At 38.8% G+C, this 23,101-nt stretch overlaps 1 protein-coding gene across 1 annotated transcript in view; it reads left to right on the top strand.

The window, feature by feature from the left end:
- Positions 1-23,101, top strand: part of NR2C2 (nuclear receptor subfamily 2 group C member 2) — a 65,646-nt gene that overhangs the window by 2,612 nt on the left and 39,933 nt on the right. The window contains exon 2 of the mRNA XM_077751567.1: positions 732-815. Coding sequence (XP_077607693.1) covers positions 756-815 — 60 coding nt within the window. The 5' untranslated portion in view covers positions 732-755. The remainder of the gene's footprint in view (positions 1-731; positions 816-23,101) is intronic.

Raw genomic sequence — 23,101 nt, 5'->3', positions numbered from 1 at the left:
GCTTTGCGTTCAAGTGATCCTGACCCAGGAGACTCGCACACTTTTTGGTCTTTAGGTGATTTCCTCAATTTTTACAATTGAGGGCACTATTTTTTCTATTAATAAAAAGCTGAATTGTCTGGTTTTCTAATTTAATGAGGACTTTAAAATATAAATAGATGTATTTATGGGTACCACTTTAGTAATGTAGTCTCCTTACTTCTTTGCTAGTGCTGGTGTTTGCCTTTCCACCTGTGAGTGAGGTGTGTTAGCACCTGGGCAGGGTTTTGGTTCTCATGTTGCCACTGGTAACAAGAAGTATAGTTGATAGCAATCTAGTGCTCTGTATCTAAGGTTGATCCCACACCTGTCTCAGATAGCCACCTTCTTTTCAGCATAATGTGATGGGGAGCTACCCAAAAAGGTGTGATTCCCACCTCCCTGAGAGGTGGACCCAGCTGTTACAACCCAAGGGCCTAGATAACTGAAGTTCCAAACTCATCTTTGTCTATATTTACCAGGGGAAGTCTAGTCTTGTTTCCAAACTGAAATGTTTCTGCTAATTAATTTTGGTACCTATAATAGGAGAAGCTGGTGCAGCATATCCGGATATGCTCGGCCTTGTAGCTGTGTCTTCTGTGGAGGGCACAGTCTGTACAAGACACTACCAAAGATGAGTTTTGATTTCTGATATTTTTCAAGTAGCCTGGTTTCTCCCCACCTGATAGAAGTTGCTGCATCTTTCCAAACAGGTTCTCTAATGATCTTGCTTCACCATGGCTACAAATATGGAGGGGCTGGTTCAGCACAGAGTGGGGACCCAGCAGGTGGCTGAGGTGAGTGACAGGGGCTAGCACAATAGCTGGCACCCTTGCTTTTGAAAGGAAAAGTACATCCGTGTGCTCTGTTGTTTGAAAACGGTCCCAGTGAAGTCAGCATGTAGTCCACATCCAAAGCAGGATGCTGCCATGGAAGAAAAAAAAGATGACAAGAACATTTACTCTTAACATTTATTTACATGAGTAGGGTGGCCTAGATGCATATAAGGTGACTTCTAAAAAGTTTACCTTAAGTGGTGCCTGGGTGGCTCAATCAGTTAAGTGTCCGTCTCTTGATTTTGTCTTAGATCATGATCTCATGGTTTGTGAGTTAAAGCCTTGTGTGGGGCTCTGCACTAACAGTGCAGAGCATGCTTGGGATTCTCTCTCTCTGCCCTTCCCCTGCTTCTGCTCTCTCTCTGTCTCAGTCTCTCTCTCTCTCTCAAAATAAATGAATACACTTAATAAAGAAAAAAAACTTACCTTAAACCAGAAACAGAAAGAATCCAATACTTATCAAATTTGTGATTTTAGTTTTAACTCCAAGCCTCTGTCTTAGTTTCTTGCATACTTGTTAATACTGTGGTATTAACAGAGAGGTATGGTGGAAAGCCCAGTTCTGTGCAGTTTGCAGTCATTATTGACCAACTACCATGTACTAGGGATTTTGGGAAGTGCTGAGAAATCTGGAGGTAAATGACCTCCTATGGTGGTCTCAGAGCCTGGTGAGGGAGTAATTGTAAATCAGTGTGAGGAGTATAACTCCATGTGAGGAAAGTGATCCTGGAGAGGGTTTTGAATAACAAATAAGCATTTGTCAGACCCAAAGAAGTGGGGTGAAGAACTCTGCAGCTGATACTGGAGAGGGCATCCTAAGTCAGAAACCTATATAAAGTCAGGACAGTGACATGAAATAGCTAGTATATTCGGGCAACTTGAAGTGTAAAGGAGAAAAGTAGGGCCAGATCTTTTCACTCTGGACCAGGTCTATGCAAGGGCTTTAGTCCACACAACAACTATTTAATGTCAGTATGATCATTATTCCCATTTTATAGGTGTGGAAACCAAGGCTCAAAGACAGAAGTGATTGGTCAAGGCTATACTGACCTAGTTCTATTTCACTTCTTCCAAAGTTCCTCCAATAAATCATGCATCATACTGTAACCAGGAACCATTAGAAAGATTCAGATTTGCACTTTTGAACCAATAGTTATATTTCTAAGGGAAATATACAAATTTACCAAAAAATGAGCATTTAAAGAAAGAATTTAAAAAGATAAAAAGTAAGTACACACATGCCAGGTTTTTTGTTTTTTTTTAATGTTTTATTTATTTCTGAGAGAGAGTGTGAGCAGGGGAGGGTCAGAGAGAGAGACGGAGACACAGAATCTGAAGCAGGCTTTAGGCTCTGAGCTAGCTGTCAGCACAGAGCCTGACACAGGGCTCAGACCCACAAACCGTGAGGTCATGACCTGAGATGAAGTTGGACACCTAACCGACTGAGCCACCCAGGTGCCCCCACATATGCCAATTTAAACCAGTAAAAATGGTGACCAAATTTTCCAAATTTTGGATCAACCATTAATTTTAAGGCCATAGTATAACTGATCACCTCCTCCCCCCAGTAAATAATGATTAATATTAACTGAAAATGAAAGCAGATAGATTTCATAAATTTCTTAATATTACATTTTTGAAAGGGTTATTAGAGCTATGGAAGTATTAGGTTTAAAATTCCTGTGTTTATTTGTTGCTTTCGTTTATAGTAGGGATAATTACTCTGGAAATCATTATGTTGGTTTTTCAAATAGTGTTATTTTGCATTTGATACAGTTTCCAGCAGTTTTGGAGACTGATGTATGGATCATTAGGAGGTCATTATTTATTCTTTAGGGGAAGAGATTAGTATAGGAATTTACACTAGTAACCTATAGCAACTCATACGGTATGTAATCAGAAAAGTTAGCTAAAATTTTTTGTCAAATATCTTATTTCCTTCAGGAAATGGAGTTTCATATATTGGTGCAACTATTATTTCCCATGGCAAAAAAAGTTCATTTTTAGGACACTTCCAAAATAATAGAAAGCATTCTTCATTTGGAGCACAAAAGCAATCTTCTTATTTAAAATATTCCCTAGATTTCTTTGCAGTTAGTTTAGTGGATAAGTATGTGTGCTTGTTCTTTGAAATTTTGAACTTAATAACTTTAAACTACATATAATAACTATCAATAATATTAGATGTGCTAAAAGGGTAAGAGAGCCTACAGTTCATCATTTCAGTGCTAAGTGGTAATTGAGTGGGAGTGAAATATCTAAATTGAGTTATTAACAGTCACTTTTGAATAGTTTATTCAAACAGTAGACAGTGAAGGAGCACATCCTTTCTCAGCCTGTGGGCCAGAGAGGGCACACAGATGAATAAATAGGCTAGGGTTGTCTACTTACCAAAAGCCCTCTGTCATGGAGGTCAGACACGAGACAGGCCATGTCAGAGGAGTGCATAGGAACAGACAGGTTTTCCATAGTAGAAAAGAAGATCTGCAGGGACCAGACAGACTGGGATTTAAATTCAGCTCTTTCCATTTGCTATCTGGGAGACTGCCTTGTTCCTCAGTTTCCTCATCTACAAGATAGGAATAATAAGAGTACCTGTCTGTCTCATAGGATTGTTTTGAAAAGTCATTGAAATAAAAACACATAAAGAGCTTTAGTAGGTGCCATGCTTTTTGCTCCATAAATGAAATACGGCAACATTGTCAGTTATGTAAATGCTTCTGTCAAGTCCCTAGATCTTTTCTCTATAGACCAGAGAAGTCACAGATACCAAGGTAAACAACAAAAATTGGATAATACAAAGTAACAACTTGATGGCTAATAATATTGCCAAATTTATTCAGTCATTCAGAGACACAGTTTAATATAGTGGTCAAGACTGTAGACTCTAGAATCATATGGCTACATTTGGATCCTGACCCTGCCACCTGCAGACTGTGTGACCTCTCTGTCTTTTGGAATTGTGAAGAGTTAGTGTTTTGTTTTGTTTTGTTTTGTTTTTTAATATCTGGTAGAATCAGCAGTGAAGCCACTAGGCTTGGGCTTTTCTTTGCAGGTAGTTTTTTGGTTACGAATTCAGTCTTTTTCTCTTGTTTTAGGTCTATTCGTATTGTCTCTTTCTACTCAAGTCCATTTCAGTAGTTTGTCTTTTTGAGAATTTGTTCGTTTCACCTAAGTTATCTAATATGTTGGCACACAATTGTTTACAGTATTCCTTTCCTTTATAACCCCTTTTATTGCTGTAAGTTAAGTAGCAATTTCTCTTCATTTCTTATTGTAGTAATTTTAATCTTTTTCTTGATCAGTCTAGCTAAAGATCTTCTATTTGTTGATCTTTTCAAAGAATGACCTTTTGGTTTCGTTAATTTTTCTCAATTGTTTTTGTATTCTCTGTTTTACTAATTTCCGCTCTAAGGAAAGAAACCCTAAAGAGATAGCATTTTGCATCCACTAGAATGACTAGAAATAAAAAGTAAGATAACAAGTGTTGGTGAGGATGTGGAATAATTGGAAACCTCCTGCATTGCTGGTGGGAATGTAAAATGGTGTAGCCATTTTGGAAAATAGTCTGGCAGTTCCTCAAAAAGTTAAACATAGAGTTACCATATAACTCAGCAAATCCAGGGGCGCCTGGGTGGCTCATTTGGTTAAGCGTCCAATTTCAGCTCAGGTCATGATCTCATAGTTCATGGATTCGAGCCCTGCATCAGGCCCTGTGCTGACAGCTCAGAGCCTGGAGTCTACTTTGGATTCTGTATCTCCCTCTCTCTCTGCCCCTTCCCTGCTCATGCTTTGTCTCTGTCTCTTTGTCTCAAAAATAAATTTTAAAAATGTTTAAAAAAAAACTCAGCCATTCCATTCCTAGGTATATAGTTGACTCTTGAACAACACAGGGGTTGGGGTGCCAGCCACCATAAAACTAAAAATCTGTGTATAATTTTGACTCCTCAGAACTTAACCGTTGGCCAGAAGTCTTACCAACAACAAACGATTAATTGATGTATTTTTTATGTTGTATGTGTTATATACTGTGTTCTCACAATAGTACCTAGCTTTTTCTTTTTTTTTCAGTATTTCTAGGCTATGCATTTCGTGTGTGAGGTTTTTTTTTTCAAGTTTTTCATATTTTAAGGGAGAGGGTACAAGCAGGAGAGGGACAGAGAGGGAGGATAGAAAGAGAATCCCAAGGGGCGCCTGGGTGGCTCAGTCGGTTAAGCGTCTGACTTCGGCTCAGGTCATGATCTCACAGTTTGTGGGTTCGAGCCCCGCGTCGGGCTCTGTGCTGACGGCTCAGAGCCTGTTTCAGATTCTGTGTCTCCCTCTCTCTCTGCCCCTTCCCCACTCATTCTCTGTCTCTCAAAACTGAATAAATGTTAAAAAAAATTAAAAAAAAAAAAAAAAGAATCCCAAGCAGGTTATGCGCTGTCAGTGCAAAGCCTGATGTGGGGCTCGAACTCCTGAACTGTGAGGTCGTGACCTCAGCCAAGATCAAGAGTCAGATGCTTAACCAATTAAGCCACCCAGGCACCTCACATGTGAGTTTTTAAAAATTGGCCCAAATCTATAAAAAATTTCCCAAAGAACTTAATGGGAAAAAAAATCTGTGCATCAGTGAACCATGCAGTTCAAACCTGTGTTGTTCAAGGGTCAGCTGTATACCCAAAAGAAACAAAAAGATGTGTCTACACAAAAACTTGTACACAAGTATCTATAGCAGCAGTATTAAAAATAGCCAAAAGGGAGAAGCGGCCAATGTCCATCAACTGACAAATGGTTAACAAAAATATGGTATATACATATTATTCAACTGTAAAAAGGAATGAGGTACCTACACATCCTAATAACGAGTGACCCTTGACAACCTTTTACTAAGTGAAGAAGCCAGCCACAAAAGATCACTTACTGTATTTTTCCATGCATATGAAATGTCCAGAAACAGTAAGTCTACAGAGATGGAAAGTAGATTTGTAGTTGTTAGGGCTGCATTTTGTGGGTGATACCTAAAGAGATTTCTTTTTGAGGTGATAATATGTTCTAAGATTGACTGTGGCGATAGTTGCGTATATCTGTGAATATACTAAAAACCACTTAATTGTATACTTCACATGTGTAAATTATATGGTAGGTGAATTATATTTCAGTAAAACTGGTTTTAAAAAAAAACAGTACCTAAGCAACCAGATGCCACTGCCAAAATTAGGAAGTATTTTCCAAGATAAAACTAAAGGGAATTGTGGGGCACCTGGGTACCTCATTTGGTTAAGCATCTGACTTTGGCTCAGGTCATGATCTCACCGCCCCTCCCCTGCTTGCACTCTCTCGCTCTCAAAAATAAATAAATGCTAAAAAAAACTAAAGGGATTTGTGATAGCTTTCACTTATTAATTAGAATTACATACTTTCCAAAAGAGTAAAGCATGATTTACATATATAGTAAACTGTGTTTTAAAAAAATTGTATATGTAGTTTGATTTCAATTTGTAAAGTATTTATACCAAATATTTATAGCTATATACCATATATTATGTAATACTGGGTGCCAGGTATTATGCTAAGTTTATCATCTCATTTAATACTTCCATTAGCACTACAAGGAAAGTATTATTTTCCCCAATTTAAATAAGAAGAAACTGAGAAATAGAGGGATTACTTTGTCAGGTTTCAAACTCATATGTGAGTGACATCAGAATTCAGGCCTTTAATCACTATCTAATAAGCTTGTTTTTTGAAATATCTTAAATGTTAATAGTATTTTTAGTTTCTAGTTTATGGAAAATTGTCATTATACCCCCATTTTCCAAGTTTTGTTGTAATACTCTTAATTCAACAAAATTAAGATTTTTTTCCCCAGGGCCAGTGTCAGAAGCATGGCAAAATTCAACCTCCTGCAAAATCTGTGTGCTATAGAGCTGACTATGAAGCTTGATAAAGAACAATGTGGTTCATTTTTTAAAAAGGGATAGTTGACAGTTGAGAATTGTGACTATAGCAGTGGAAGATTGAATCATCTCTAATAGTAGCTTAGTTTTGCTTTTCACATGTGAAATAAATGAATTTTTTAAAAGATTTCCTTCTATAGCTGGAAATGTAAAACACACACCAGGCTCCGTGTTTCTTCATACTGCCTAAGTGAAATAAAGACACTTTTTTTTTTTTTTTTTTTACAAATAGTTTATTGTCAAGTTGGTTTCTATATAACACCTAGTGGAAATAAAGACACTTTTAAACTCTGTGTTTTGAGTCAGAGAAATTTAGGAGTTAACTTGTTGCAGCATTTTGAGTTACTTGCTGGTAGAAAGAGACCATTCATGCATCCAAACTGTAAGTTGAGTGTATTTTTACACAGTGGAAGTGAGGTGGCTTCACAGATCTTGGCAAGGCTTTTTCCTGGGCCCTGGGCTGTCTAAGGGGCTCTCAGTCATCAGGTGCTCTTTGAATAGGAAGGTCCTGTTACCATTGAGAAAATAGGCAAAATCTTACAATTCCATTACTCTCTTTATCATCAGGGCGTGCATCAACATTGGAGAGAACAGCACTTCCATGCAAGGGGATGTTTAAAAACCTAGGGCTCTCCCAGTTCTTGAACAAAACTCTGTTATCAGCAGAGCTACATCCTCAAGTGGGAAAAAGCAAAGCCATTGCTCAGGTTTCAAGTTTCCAGTGTCCTGAAAAGACCAGCTCATTACATATAATTCTGTTATTCTCCCCTCTTACAAAGTAGACATTTAAGTTTTAATTTTCTTGTCAAATTGTAGTACATATACATATACATAGATGTAAAAGTTGACCAGTACTGTTTGGCTTGAAATAGGAAACCACAAGCTCCTGAACCACTCCTACCCCCTCCTTCTCCCAAGTCTCCCTCTCTAAGTTCATTTTCTTCTGGTATTTAACTCCTTATTTCTAAAAATATCCTTCCCCTGCTGTTTTTTGTTTTTTATTTTTTAACTCAGTATTAGACATTGTCCTTTTTGGGGGAAGGTTTTAAGTGTCCAGTTCTGTGACATTAAATTCACATTCACATTATTTTGCAGCCATCATCACCATCCATCTCAGAACTTTTTCATCTTCCCAAACTGAAACTGTACCCCTAAAACACTGGCATTCCTTCCTCCCCTCTCCCCCAGCACCCACCATTTTCTCTATGAATTTGACTACTCTAGGTACCTCATATCAGTGGAATCATATAGTATCTGCAAGTGTTAATAGGCTTATTTCATTTAGCGTAACATCCTCAAGGCTCATCCATGTTGCAGTATGTATCAGAATTTTCCTCCTTTTGGCGGGTGCCTGACTGGCTCAATCAGTAGAGCATGCAACTCTTAGTCTCAGGGTTGTGAGTTCAAGCCCCACGTTGGATGTGGAGCTTACTTAAAAAAAAAAAAAAAAATTATCTTCCTTTTTTTTGTTTTTTGTTGGGCTTTTTTTTNNNTTTTTTGAGATCACGGAACACACACTACCAGCGGAGGAGCAGGGAGAGAATCTTAAGCAGGCTCCACACACAGCACAGAGCCCATCGCGAGGCTCAGTCTTACAATCATGAGATCATGACCTAAGCCAAAACCAAGAGTCAGACAACCAACTGAGCCACCCCAGCATCCCTGTTTTCACTCTCTTGTTAGTGTCCTTTCCTGCAAAAAGGTTTTTAGTTTTGATGGAGTCCAGTTTATCCATTTTTTCTTTTGTTGCCTGAACTTTTAGTGTCCTATCCATGAAATCATTGCCAAATCCAATGTCATGCTTTTCTCCTATATTTTCTTCTAAGAGTTTTATAGTTTTGGCTCTTATGTTTAGGTTTATGATCCATTTGTCTATGGAATAACAAAAGGGGCCAACTTCATTCTTTTGCATGTGGGTATTCAGTTTTCTTGGCACCATTTGTTGAAAAAACTGTCCTTCCCCCATTGAGTGGTCTTAACATATAGCGTCCTTTTTGAAAATCATTTGATATATATGCAGGGATTTATTTCTGAGCTCTTTTTTACCATCTTAACCATTTTTAAGTATACACAGTAATTTTAAGTTTATTCACGTTGTTGTGCAATAGATCTCCATAGCTTTTTTGTTTTGTAAAACTAAAGCTCTATATCCACTAAGCAACAACTCCCCCTATTTCCCCTATTTCCAGGCCGTGGCAGCCACCTTTCTTTCTATGAATTTGACTACTTTTCATATTTTGTTTAAATGGAATGATATAGAACTGTCTTTTTGTGTCAGGCTTAGTTTTAGCATAATATCCTCAAGGTTCTGAGCTCTCTGTTCTGCTCCAATGGTCTGTATGTTTGTTTTTATCCCACTGCCATACAGATTTGATCACTGTAGCTTTGTAGTAAGTTTTGAAACTAGGAAGTTTGAGATAGTAAACTTTGTTCTAATTTTTCAAGATTGTTTTAGCTATTTGAGTCCCTTGACGTTCCATATGAAAGTTATGGTGTATTTTTTGATTTCTATAAAAAACATTGTTGGGATTTGAATCCTTAGGGATTATACTGAATCTGTGGATGGCTTTGGGTAATATTGGCATCTTAAAAATATGAAATCTTCCAATACATAAACATAGTATGTCTCCCATTTATTTTATGTATTTACTTTCTTTCTGCTGTATTCTGTAGTTTTCACCATTTAAGTCTTTCACTTACTTTGGGTAAGTTTATTTTTAAGCATTTTGTTATTTTTGGAATTGTTTTCTTAATTTCCTTTTATTGTTCATTGTTAGTGTATAGAAATGCAACTGATTTTTATGTGTTCATTTTGTATCCTGCAACTTTGATGAATTGTTTATTAGTTATGAGAGTTTGTGAGCGAGAGAGAGAGAGAGAGAGAGAGGGAGGGAGAGAGGGAGAGAGAGAGAGTGTGTGTGTGTGTGTAATCTTGTATTTCTCTTTCTTGCCTAACTGCTCTAGCCAGAACTTTCAAAACTGTTTAGTAGGAGTGGCAAAAGAGGGGCGCCTGGGTGGTTTAGTCGGTTAAGCATCCGACTTTCGCTTAGGTCATGATCTCGCGGTTCGTGGGTTCGAGCCCCGCGTCGGGCTCTGTGCTGACTGCCATCTCGGAGCCTGGAGCCTGTTTCAGTCTGTGACTCCCTCTCTTCTGACCCTCCCCTGCTCATGCTGTCTCTCGCTCTCTCTCCTAGAAATAAATAAAACATTTAAAAAAAATTTTTTTAAAAAAAGTGGCAAAAGAGGGCATTCTTATCTTCCTGATCTTAGAGGAAAAATTTTCAGTGTTTCATCATAGGATAGGATACTAGCTGTGGGTTTTCTCATATATGACCTTTATTATGTTAAGATAGTTTCCTTTTTTTTTTTTTTAAATATTTCTTCATTTTGAGAGAGAGAGGGCATGAGCAGGGGAGGGATAGAGAGAAGGAGTATCCCAAGCAGGCTCTTGGCTGCAAGTGCAGAGCTGGGTGCAGGGCTCATTCTCACGAAAGGTGAGATCATGACTTGAGCTGAAATCAAGAGTTGGGGACGTTTAACCAACTGAGCAACCCAGGTGCCCAAGTTAGTTTCCTTCTATTCCTGCTTTGCTAAATGTTTTTATCATGGAGAGTTGAGTTTTGGGAAATTATTTTTCTCTATTAATTGAAATGATCTTGTAGGGTTTTTTTCCCCTTTGATTCTGTTAATGTGTATTTTATTGATTGATTTTTGTGTGTTAAACTATCGTTGCATTCCAGGAATAAATCCATTTAGTCATGGTATATAATATTTTTAACTTGCTGCTGATATGAATTTGCTTGTATTCTGTTGAGGAATTTTGCATTGGTTTCATGAAGGATACTAGGCTGTAGTAATATCTGCCTCACTCGGGTGTCAGGCAATGCTAACCTCATAGAATGATTTTGGGAGTGTTCCTTCCTCTTCGTTTTTTTTTTTTATTTGAAAAGTTTGAGAAGACTTGTTGTTAATTCTCCTTTAAATATTTGCTAGAATTCATTCGGACTGGTCCAGGGCCTTTCTTTTCCTTTTCTTTTTTTTTTTTTTTTTTTTTTGAGAGGGGTGTTGATTAATGTTTCATCCTTCTTATTATAGATCTATTCAGATTTTCTCTTCTTAATAAGTCAATGTTCATAGGGTATACGGTTTTAGAAATTTGTCTATTTTATTCGGGTACCCAGTTCTGACCATTCATTGTATTCACAATCCATTTTATTTCTGCAAAATCAGTAGTAATGTTGCCAGCTTTCATTTCTGGTATTAGATATTTTTGACTTACCATTATGGGTGAAGAAATTTTAGTTTTCATTTGGCACCTCACATTCCCATCTTTCTTCCCCCCCTTTATCTTCTCATTAATTTGTATTCTCTTGGCAATAACTAATGTTCTGTTACCCAATTATTACACTGGTACACTTACTTTTCCTAGTATCTCCAGTAAATTGTGAAATACTGTTTTCTGTACAATTACATCAGAAGAATTTTCAGTTTCCTCTTTTTTCTTTTTCATAAAAACATTCCTTCTAAAGCCCTCTGACCTCCTGCTCCAGCCCTTACTGATTGCTTTTTGAACTTGCTACACAGCTGTTGTCCTTGACTTCTCCCTTATTTTGGATTCTTTGTTTCCTTGAGTTCATGTTTTTTCCTTTTAAAAAAAAAGAAAAATGCTCCCATAGCTTCCTAGGGTTCATCAGAGATGAATTCTTTTTAGATCTTATACAGTTGACCCTTGAATAATATGGATTTGAACTGCTCAGGTCCACTTATATATGGATTTTTTTTTTTTCAGTAAATACAGTACTATAAATGTATTTTGTGACTTTTTAAAAATTTTTATTTTATTTTATTTTTTTAATTTTAAGTAATCTCTACACCCAGTGTGGGGATCAAACTCACAACCATGAGATTAAGAGTCACATGTTCTTCCAACTAAGCCAGCTGGGCACCCCCTGCCTTATGATTTTGTTGTTGTTGCTTGCTTTGTTGTTGTACATATAACATACAAAGTATGTACTAATCAACTGTTTATATTATCAGGGTGGTTTTGGGTCAACTGTAGGCTTTTAGTAGTTAAGTTTTGATATTCCCTGATTTAGATCTGTCTTTAGGAGCACCTGGGTGGCTCAGTCAATTAAGTATCTGACCAGCTCAAGTCATTATCTTAACAGTTTATGGGTACAAGCACCATGTTGGGCTCTGCATTGACAGCTCAGAGCCCGGAGCCTGCTCCCCAACTTGTGTTCTCTCTCAAAAATGAATAAACGTTAAAAAAATTTTTTTTAGATCTATCTTCAGCCTTTACCAGTTCTTGAGCATATCATTTAATCTTGCTATGCCAGTTTTTCCACTTGTCAAATGGGGTTAATGTTTATACTTTTGGGGTTACTGGTAGAATTAAATGTGTTAATGCATATAAAGCATGGCCCAGAGCGAGTAGCAGGACTGTGGCAAATAGTAAATACCCCAGCTCCTACTGCTGCTGCTGTTGTATTGTTTCTTCAGTTTTTCTTCTTTTTTCTTTTTTTCATTTTTGCTGTCTTATTTTTAATTTTAGCCACTTTTCCCCTCTTACAGCAACTTGTTCTTTCATAATTGAAATTTTGTTGGTTGTTTTGAGGATCAGTACTCAGATATTTCAATTTGTACACAGTTCTTAAGATATATACTGAATATCTAAAAAGCCAGGTAGTTGTGATTATTTTCTAAGCTTAAAATTTGAGCATAAATTTTCCTTAAAAGAATATCAATTACGAATATCTTCAAATGTTGTTATTACATCAAAAGACCCACTCCATACATTTTCAGTCTTTCACAGCACCTTAATCAAGTTACTAGGAAAACTGGACTAGCAGTACCCAAAGATGTTTCATAGTGCAAGCAGTTCTGACAGGGAGAGAGCCAGGATCAAGGAGTATTCTTTAGAAAACAGTTCTACTAAAAACAACATGGGAAGAGAAGTTAACATGGTCTTGGCACAGTAAGGGTGCCTAGGTGGCTTAGTTGGTTGAGCATCCGACACTAGCTCAGGTCATGATCTCACAGTCTGTGAGTTCTAGCCCAGTGTCAGGCTCTGAGCTGACGGCTCAGAGCCTGGAGCCTGCTTAAGAGTCTGTGTATCACTCTCTCTGCCCCACCCCCACTAGCACTCTGTGTGTTTCTTTCTCTCTCTCTCAAAAATAAACAGACATTTAAAAAAAAATTGTTTAATGGTCAAGGCATAGTAAATGTATAAGTATGACTCCAAATTGCCATCTAATATGCTTTGTATAAGAGGATATAAAAACTACCATCTGTGGAATGTTAAGCTGACCCTTAAAGTGTTACACATTTAATATCTCACTGTTTTCTGGTTGTACCAAGAAATAAACAACAAGCAAATGATTTTACCTTAAAAGAAGTCATTTACACTTTAAAAATGGGATGAGGGGGGATTCCTTTCTTAAAGAGATTTCTAGAGCTATTAAAAACACTTGCATTTACAAAATAGTTGATAAAAATGTTCCTCTGGATTGTATAAGAAGGGAGATAGGGACCCCTGATAAGACTGGTTATCTGATATTAATCATACTTGGCCTCTTTCTCTCCTGTTTCATCAGAGGCTAGACTTTCCTCATTCTTAGTTTCTCTGTTTTCTATTAGAAAACTGTCTTTAGTTTTCTGGTTAGCTGATTTCTCCTTTTGCTAGCCCTTTCCCTTTGTGCACTTTGTTGTGTGAAGATTTATGCTTTCCTGCCCTTTGGCTTCATTTCCACTGCAGGTTTAGCCGACAGTCTCCTGAATCTCCTGGGCTTCCCTGACTCCAGCCATTCAGCAGAGCTGACTGTCCTTTGGGGTTGGGTTCCGGACAGACCCTTTGCAGTGCTGGGCCACCAGAGTGGCTGTGACCGCCACCAGGGCAGTAGGAGAACCGGGTGGAACTGTGTGGCAATTTTATATTGTCTCATGGATGCAATAGCTTGTCCTAGTTCTGTGAGGTATTAATTGCAGGGGTTTTTTTTTGTTTTGTTTTTGTTTTTTACTCTTTTAATTTTCCTTTGCTTCTTACATAGTTGCTGTTTTATCCAAGTTCCTTTTTGTTTCTTTTAGTTCCTTTCATATGGGAACTTTCCTCAAATGGCTAGTGATCTTTATTTTTGGTTCACATTTAAGAATGAAGTACTTATAACTTAAAGCAAAAAAAAGAGTGTGTTATGAGTAAGACTTGCCGACTAAGTTTGGTTTGATTTTACTTTAGGGTGATTAGGTAGACACCCACACATTGTGTTTGGAGGGTTGCCCCAGAGGTCACTATCTAAAGGTTTCTTTTCTGAAGCCATTTACTTTTTTTGTCAAGAATTCTTCAGTTTTCTGTCTGAGGGGTATATGCCTTGTTGCCAGTACTTTTGTTTTTGTTTTATTTTTTTAATTTTTTTAAATTTTTTGTGTGTTTTATTTATTTCTGAGAGAGAGAGAGAGAGAGAGAGAGAGCATGAACAGGGGAGGCAGAGAGAGAGGGAGACACAGACTCTGAAACAGGCTCCAGGCTCTGAGCTAGCTGTCAGCATAGAGCCCGACGCGGGGCTCAAACCCACGAACCGTGAGATCATGACCTGAGCCAAAGTCGGATGCTTAACCAACTGAGTCACCCAGGCGCCCGTTTTTGTTGTTTTAAAGCAAAAGGAAAGGGGATTGGAGGTTTACCTTTCAATACTTTAACTTAATCTACCTCTTTGAAAACAGAACACAGGACTCCTTCCTTCGCTGTGAAGATGTTTTTGATGTCTCTGGGGCTGGGACCTCTTTGGTTCAACTTATATACACTTCCTGTTTTTTGTTTTTTTGTTTTTGTTTTTGCAGTGAGGATTGTTATGGTGGTGAGTTCCTAGCTGTACCACAGATATTCAACCAGTCCCCTGGTATTCAGCCTATTTCTCAGTCCAGCTTTCTGTGGGACCTAGGGTTCTAGTACTGAGCTTTTCCAGGGTTTGAGGGTGGGAATTCATTTGTTTCTAGCCCTTCTATAGAACGTGAAATTCAGCTTTGTTCATTCTATTTTTTTTTTTTTAACTTTTATTTTTGAGACAGAGAGAGACAGAGCATGAGCGAGGGAGGGGCAGAGAGAGAGGGAATCACAGAATCCCAAGCAGGCTTCAGGCTTCAGGCTCCGAGCTGTCAGCATAGAGTCCAACGCGGTGCTCAAACCAATGAGCCCTGAGATCATGACCTGAGCCAAAGTCGACCGCCCAACCAACTGAGCCACCCAGGCGCCCCTCAGCTTTGTTCATTCNCTTTCCCCCCCCCCCCCCCTCTTATTTTAAGCTGGGCAAGGTTATAAAGATTTATTGTATCCATATTTAAGTAGTTGTTACATGGTGAAGAGTGTGAAGATATACCCTCATATAAACTGAGAGAAAAAGGTTTTTTTAAGGTTCTAGCAAATCAGTTTAACATTAAGGGTACATAGGAAATCAAATGTTACGGTGAGGACTAAGGCTGCTATTTTGTTCTATGAAGGGATGTAGAACAACCCAGAGCAATTTTTTAAGAATCCATAGAGACTTTCTTGTGGCTATTCTAGTTATTTTTTTAAATTTATTATAGTTTATTGTCAAGTTGGTTTCCATATAATACCCAGTGCTCACCCCAACAAATGCCCTCCTCCAGGCCCATCACCAGTTTTCCCCTCTCCCCCACCCCCATCAATCCTCAGTTTGTTCTTAGTATTTAGGAGTCTCTTATGGTTTGCCCCCCCCTTAGCTATTTTTTCCCCTTCCCCTTCCCTGTGGTCCTCTGTTAAGTTTCTCCTGTTCCACATATGAGTGAAAACATATTATGATATCTGTCCTTCTCTGCCTGACTTACTCACTTAGCATAACACCCTCGAGTTCCATCCATGTTGCTACAAATGGCCAGATTTCATTCTTTCTCATTGCCACGTAGTATTTCATTGTATAGATAAACCACATCTTCTTGGTCCATTCGTCAGTTGATGGACACTTAGGCTCTTTCCATGATTTGGCTATTGTTGAAAGTGATGCTATGAACATTGGGGTACATGTGCCCTTGTGCATCAGCACTCATGTATCCCTTGGGTAAATTCCTAGCAGTGCTATTGCTGGGTCATAGGAGAGTTCTGTTGTTAATTTTTTGAGGAAACTTTACACTGTTTTCCAGAGCGGCCTGGATCCTGCTTCGGATTCTGTGTCTCCCTCTCTCTGCCCCTCCCCTACTCACACTCTGTCTCTAAAAAAAAAAAAAAAAAAAATTGAAACTAATAAAAAAATAAAATAAGAAAACATATATACTTCCTTATCACAATAGAATGTAAATTGCAGAAAAGCAGGAACCTTGTTTCATTTGCTGATTGTCCTCCTAGTGTCTAAAACTCTTTACAGTGCCTGGAACATAGTAAGCACTCACTATTAAGATTTTCTTTATTGAGTGAATAAGCGTATTCTTTTTTGGTCTTTTCACTTGCATGTCATCCAGCTGTAATCACAGTGTGCACATACAGCATGTTATTTGACAGAATAAATGTAAATATCCTTTCCACAGGTTGCTCCATAGCCTGCCTAACCAACATTTTTAATAGCTATGTAATATTGTATCAAGGGAGCATAGCATAATTTACTAACCCATATCCTAGTTTGGAACAGTTAAGTTGCTTCTGACCTTTAGGTTAAATATATCCATTCTTTACCAGTTGAGGGTGCCCAAAGCAAATAACAAGAAAAACCAGCTGTTGCTGATTTAAACAAAAATAGGATTCTTAAAAACTATGTGTGGGGAAGGATTGGATTAACTTGACAGAGTTACCAGGAGGGCTAGATACGTAGCTTTGCAGCTATGAAAACAAATCTCCCCAAAGAGCCAGTTTGGTGAGGCTCTGGCTGGACACCCCAACACTGCATAGGCTGGCCATGGAGCTCCTGCTGCCAGTAGTCTCAGCTTGCACATCTGATCAACCCGTTGCCTGCTAAATTAAGCTACATTCAAGTATCTGGCACTTTCTGCTTCTACAGTTGAAGGTGGTCTCTATTTTATCCAGACCCCTGAGAGAGGGAATTCCTGTATTCCCTAGAAAAATAATTTAGGATCACACACTGATAAAGGCATTTCTATATTTAGGATAATTTGTGTAAGGTGGATTCCTGGAAGTAGAATCACCAGATCAGAGGGTGTGAACAAATTTTTATGATGAGAAGAGCAGACCTGTTGACCTAAATGGTTGGGCCTTGGAACTTTTTGCTTCCTTATATTAATCTTTCATTTTACACATCACTTACTGGCTTTCCTGAATGTTATGTTTCTTAGAGCTTTAAATAATTATTGAGGTAGGGAGACTTTTAGTTTCCTTTTTAAAAGAGAATCCTCAGGGCCCCAGGGTAGCTCAGTTGTTTGAATGTCCGACTCTAGGTTTCTGCTCTGATCATGATCCCAGGGTCGTGGGATCAAGCCCCGCATCAGTCTCCACGCTCTCTGCTTTAGATTCTCTCAGTCTCCCCCTCTGCCTTTCTCTTCTACTCGTGCACAGCGCGCGCTCTCTCTAGTGTAAGAAAATAAACAAAAAGAATTCTCTCTCTCCCTGGATTAATTTTTCCCTTTTAAGTTAGGATGCCTACATTTGTGCTAGATTTTTAAGTGAGTACACATACAGACTTATGGAGTAGAAACTCGTCGTTTATAACACGGTGAACTTATTTTTTAAAATTTTCCTTACTCTCTCAGTTCTCTCCTCTTATATAAAAGTAAATATCCCTAAAACCTCTTTGTTCCTAGCCTCCTCCACCTCAGGGTTTCATTTGTTTTGTTTGTTTTCGGTGATAGGTCAATATTCACTTTGTATTAATTCTTTGTCCAGGTATTGAAATGGGTAGTAAGTTACATGTCAAACAGAAGCCTGCATACAGCCTGGCGTAGAGACAGTTGCTCTTGTCTAGCAGCCAGAAGATCTGAGTATTGGTTACAGCCCCACCTCTAACAGTGACCTCAGAAGCTCTTTCCTCTATGCTCTGGGGGGAGGGCTGACACTGAGACTTGAAGCCATTCCATGGCCAGTTACATACAGCCCCTCATTTGCACAGACTACACGTGCTCACCTTCCTGCCAGAATGGGAGGCTGCAAGGGCCAGAACTCTGACCTGTACTCCTATGCCCAGCACATGTTGGGTCGGTGTAGTAAAGTGTTTGTTAAATGAGCCCAGTGCTATTATTCTTGATTGTTATGTTGCCTTCCCTTTGAATGGAGTAGCAATTTGCAAAGACCCCATGTCTTTAAAAATGTTGGCTTGATGTACTGTGAAGTTGAAAATGCTATATATAGAATGTGGTATTTCTGAGTTCTCCATATCTTAACCTCCAGTCCTTATAGTTTTAGGACTGTTTTGAGTTGGTTAGATTCCATGGTAACATGCTCAAGAGCTCTCAGTTCAGGAAANGGGGGGTGGGGGGTAAATTTAGCAAAGGCATCAATCTAGGTGACCGGAGAATTTTGTAAAGCAAAGTACATCTTCGCTAGAAGCAATTAATCATATTATTAGAGAAACTGCCTTAGCAGCTGGTGAGACGGCAGGAACATGTCAATTTTGCTTCCTTGGTTACAGGGAGTGATAGTGTACTTGTCCTTCAGCAATCAGTGTTGCAGAGAGGGCATCTTTAAACAGCTCTGTCTGGTTTTGATGAATAGAATCTGCACTGGCTGTTAGAAAGCAAATGTCTAAGCTTCCCCAACCAACCCTTCTGGTGGGGCTCTCCGGCCTGGGAGGTTGCTGAGGAAAAATGTAAATAAAGCTGGAGGGAGCCATTGGCATGGTAGGTTTTAAGTGTCCTAAGAACAACACTGCAGTTTTGAAGCCTGTTCTCATTCTCTCTGTTTCTGGGGAAAGCCTTCTTGTAATGCAGTGTGTTTCACAGGTAACTTGTTTTTAGAGCATTGGTAAAATAGCAGTGGATTTAAATGCCTAGTATGTATATGAAGGAATTCTATTTACTGTCTGATGCTGTACTTATTAGCACCTAGCAAGTTATGTCTTCATAGGAACTTGTATTTGAGTATGCTGCTTAGGTTAAGGAGGGCAAAAGCTGCTTGCTCTGTTTGTTTGCAGCAGATTGACCTGCTCATGAACAGAGTTGTTCTTAACACCTCATTGATTTTACGTAATGTGAGTAGTGGTTGGTGACTGTGTGGATCTTTGTTTTTGTGCCAAGAAATTTAGAGTTGTAGTTTTATCTTTTTAAACATTTTCAACTGGAAAATTTAAAAACTGGCTGATCAACTCTGATATAAATCAGTGAGGCTGATTTGTAACATTCAGTTTTGAATCCTTAATTGACTTTAGTTTAAAGAAGCGCCTGACTTATCAGTCATCAAGATAATTTATTTAGGAACACAGCACAATGGCATTCTAAAGTCCTAATCCTTTGTATGAGGTGAGGAGTGAGCACTTTGAAGATCAACACTCCTGTGGATTCTTCCCTTTCCAGTGCAAGTTGCAGCACAAAGAGGGCTTAACTCTTTGCCCATTGAGTCTTCAGTACACTTTTTAATGGCCCTTTGAAATCAAAGGAGGGTGTGGTGCATTTCAGTTCAGGCTGGAGGTGTCAGTGCCTGAAACCCTTTGCCCTACTGAGGTGAGGCATTTACTTTGTTCATAATTTTACTGGGAATGTTTAGAAGTCAGAAGTTTGTGGTTGAGAATTGTAACATATTGGGTCTGCATGATCTTTTTTTTTTTCCCCACCGGCTGTGAACTTGGTTGCCCTATTAATAACTCATGGGAATGTTGCAGCCAAAACTCAGAATAAATTACAGATTTAGAAACTCTTAATATTTGCTCCTTAGCTCAAGGCTGTGGGCATTCTTTTCAACTCAAATGCCTGTCTTTAGCATGTAAACCATAGAAAGTTTTCCCAAGAATTTATTCCTTTAAAAAAATGCTGCTGCAGCAGTGTCTTCTTATGATGGAATAGAGAAGGTTCTCCCTCCAGGGTGAAAATGTATGACTTTCCCATCAGCATCATAAAGCCAGGTATGTCAGTGAAAGCCTGTGCACCTTGGTTTATGAAGTAAACTGCCAGGGCAGGTGTTGAGCGGTATCTGCAGGATGTCTAATTAGCAGACGGGCGTGAGAATGGAGTAACAGAAAAAGGCCTTGGCAGAGTTTAGGACCAAGGACTATAAGACAGACTTCTTACTCATTTCTAAAGTTAGTTAAGTGTTCATTCACTAAGCAAGCATTGTGACGCTAAAATGAACCTAGCTAGCCTTGGGGAAAAAGAAGTAGGAAGTGTTACCTATTGCTCCCTGAGTGAGGTAGACTTAAGCAGTTACTGTAGGTGCCTTGTGGAGAGTGCTGAGATGCAGGAGCTCTCTCGCACATAGAACAGAACATGTATACCAACCTGAGGGATCAGAAAAGGCTGGCCTGAGGAGCAGGGCTTTTATTAAACTCATTAGACTATAAATATTTGTGTGTTGGGCAAGCACAACTCACTTCAGAAAGAATACAAAGTAGAAGAGCTGATTTTCACCCTTTTAGATGTGAGTCAAGAGATGATGCCCTGGAAGACCTATGTCCACACATACTTTCACACGCTGCCTGCTCATGGTTTAACTGAGTCCTTTGGACTAGCAGTTTTCCTGTTAAAATGCAGGTGCTCTGGCCAGGGTATAACACACACCTGGGTGTTGCCAGGCATTTATATTCATTCAGTGTCAACTCATGAACCTGTCCTTTGCAACTTGAGCAGATCGAAGGAGTACAAAGTAGGCTAAGGCGCCAAGACTGACATCAGACGCTTGAAAACTAAGCAGGAAGGGAAATGCTTCCACTAGTCACAAATACATGTAGTATTTTTATGTCCTGTTACCAAATTGACTTCTTACAACTGTGCTAAATGATAGTCAACAATATGCTTCTGGGGAAAAAAAAAAGTAGATTCCCTGCCTTGATGTGTGTTTATAATATCAGCCTCTAAATTCATACAGCTGCAAGAGTTTCTGAACAGTCCCATCATGGCATAACTTTGCCTTCAAGCCAGATCATATCTAAACTGCCCCTGCTGCCACTAGAACATACCTTCTCTCTTAACGCTGTGGGAATGGGGGATCCCAAGTTATTTTCCCTTTAACTTGTCACTTTCAGAGTTAATCATCCCTCTGCTAAATATGGGGGATATTTTGGCTTGTTCGTCCAATCTGAATTTATTACGGAGCTACCAGGAGCCCATTGCCAGCATGATCCGTACCCCATCTCAGGCAAATTTGTAGAACCCTTTGGGCATCTCATACAAAAGGAATCATAAATTTGCAAGCATATCCTTCAGTGGATGAGGGACACTCATTTGAGTCAGCTGTAGCTCACACAAAAGTTGGCAAAAAGCAGTCTTAGCATCCAACCCGTGCTTCTTCCACTATAGCTGTCCATCTTCCCCAACAGATGTTAGAGGGCAGAACCACTTTGATTGCAAACCAGCAGGCACAGGCTCTAGCCTGGCACAAGGTTAACACACAGCAGGTTCGAGTGAAGCACGGACAAGAGTCCCTTTGGCTTACTGACATAGAAACCTTCTTTGAGACCCAATGAAATACTTTTTGAATACTGTTATTTGTTGTTGTTGTTTATTTATTTTGAGAGAGAAGGACACAAGTGGGGGAGGAGCAGAGAGAGAGAGAATCCCAAGCCGGCTCTGTACTACCAGTGCAGAACCTGATGCAGGGTTCGAACCCACAAACCGTGAATGACCTGAGCTGTAACCAAGAGTTGGACATTTGACCAACTGAGCCACTCAGTCATCCCTCTTTTTGATTATAACCATCCTAATGGGTGGGAAGTGGTATCTTAATGTGGTTTTGATTTGCATTTCCCTAATGATTGATGATGTTGAGCAATTTTCATGGGCTTAGTGTCCATTTGAATATTTTCTTTGGAGAAATGTCTGTTCAACTCTTTTGGCCATTAAAAATTTTTTTTTGTAATGTTTGTTTATTTTTGAGAGAAACACAGAGTGCAGGCAGGGGAAAGGCAGAGAGAGAGGAAGACACAGAATCCAAAACAGGCCCCAGGCTCCCAGCTGTCAGCACAGAACCCAATGTGGGGCTTGAACTCACAAACTGCGAGATCATAACCTGAGCCAAAGTCAGATGCTTAACCAACTGAGCCACTCAGGTGCCCTTCTTTTGCATTTTTAAATTGTTTTTTGGTATTCTTATTATTGACTATAAAGGTTCTTTATATGTTCTTGATAGAAATTCCTTAGAAGATAGATGATTTGCAAATATTTTCCCCCATTCTGTGGATTTTTCACTTTGTATATAGTGTCCTTTGAAGCACAAAAATTTTTAATTTTGACAAAGTCCATTTTGTATAGTTTTCTTTTGTTTATTGTGTTTTAAGTGTAATAGTAAGAAATTACTGCCTAATGCAAGGTCATGAAGATATATCCCTATGTTTTCTAATTTTTGTAGATAATATGAAGTAGGATTTAGTATTTTTTAATAATAAGAAAAAAAGAATTTTATGGTCAAGGAGAGTCTCACTAGTACAGTTTATCACATGTGACATTAATATTTATACAATATAACTCAGGCTTTAGAAAAATTTTCAGGAAGTTTGTGATAGTATTAATAGCTACTATGTATTGAATGGAATTAACACTTAACATATTATTCATTATCCCTCTCATCAGTCTCATAAAGTAGTAACAATATATCCATGTTAAATTTCAGGAAACTGAAGTGTAGAGGGTTTAGGTGAGTTGCTCAGGGTGATAGTACATGTTGCAGAGCCCAGCTCTGTCTGATTCCATAGCCTGTGGCACTCATATTATGTTGATTGCTTTACAATGACTTCAGGTAAAGTGAGTATCTAAATGAGAAATTCAGCATCTTATTCAATCAGTTAAGAATTCCATATATCTGAAATTGGTAGAATTAACTTGCAGGGTAATAATAGATTCAGCCAAAACTCTAAATATTCATTATTAAAGAATTTAATTGAAGTGCCTGGATGGCTCAGTTGGTTGAATGTCCGACTCAGTTTCAGCTAAGATTATGAACCCAGGGTCCTGGGGTTGAGCCCTGTGTCAAGCTCCACATTTAGCGTGGAACCTCCTTGAGGTTCGTTCTCTCTCTCTCTCCCTCTCTCTCTCCCTCTCTCTCTCTCTCCCTCTCTCTCTCCCTCTCTCTCTCTCTCACACTCACTCTCTTCTCTCCTCCCTCCCTCCTTCACCCTGCCCTTCTCCTCTGTTCCTGCATACATGTACTCTATCTTGAAAAGGAAAGAAAAAAGGAAGTGTTTAATGAATGTGCTCTGATAAAGTGGCCAGTCT

The sequence above is a fragment of the Crocuta crocuta genome, unplaced genomic scaffold (assembly GCF_008692635.1).
Source record: "Crocuta crocuta isolate KB4526 unplaced genomic scaffold, BGI_CrCroc_1.0 scaffold69-1, whole genome shotgun sequence".
NCBI classification, from domain to species: domain Eukaryota; kingdom Metazoa; phylum Chordata; class Mammalia; order Carnivora; family Hyaenidae; genus Crocuta; species Crocuta crocuta.
The sequence above is the reverse complement of the archived record's forward strand: the minus strand, read 5'-3'. Positions and strand labels throughout refer to the sequence as shown.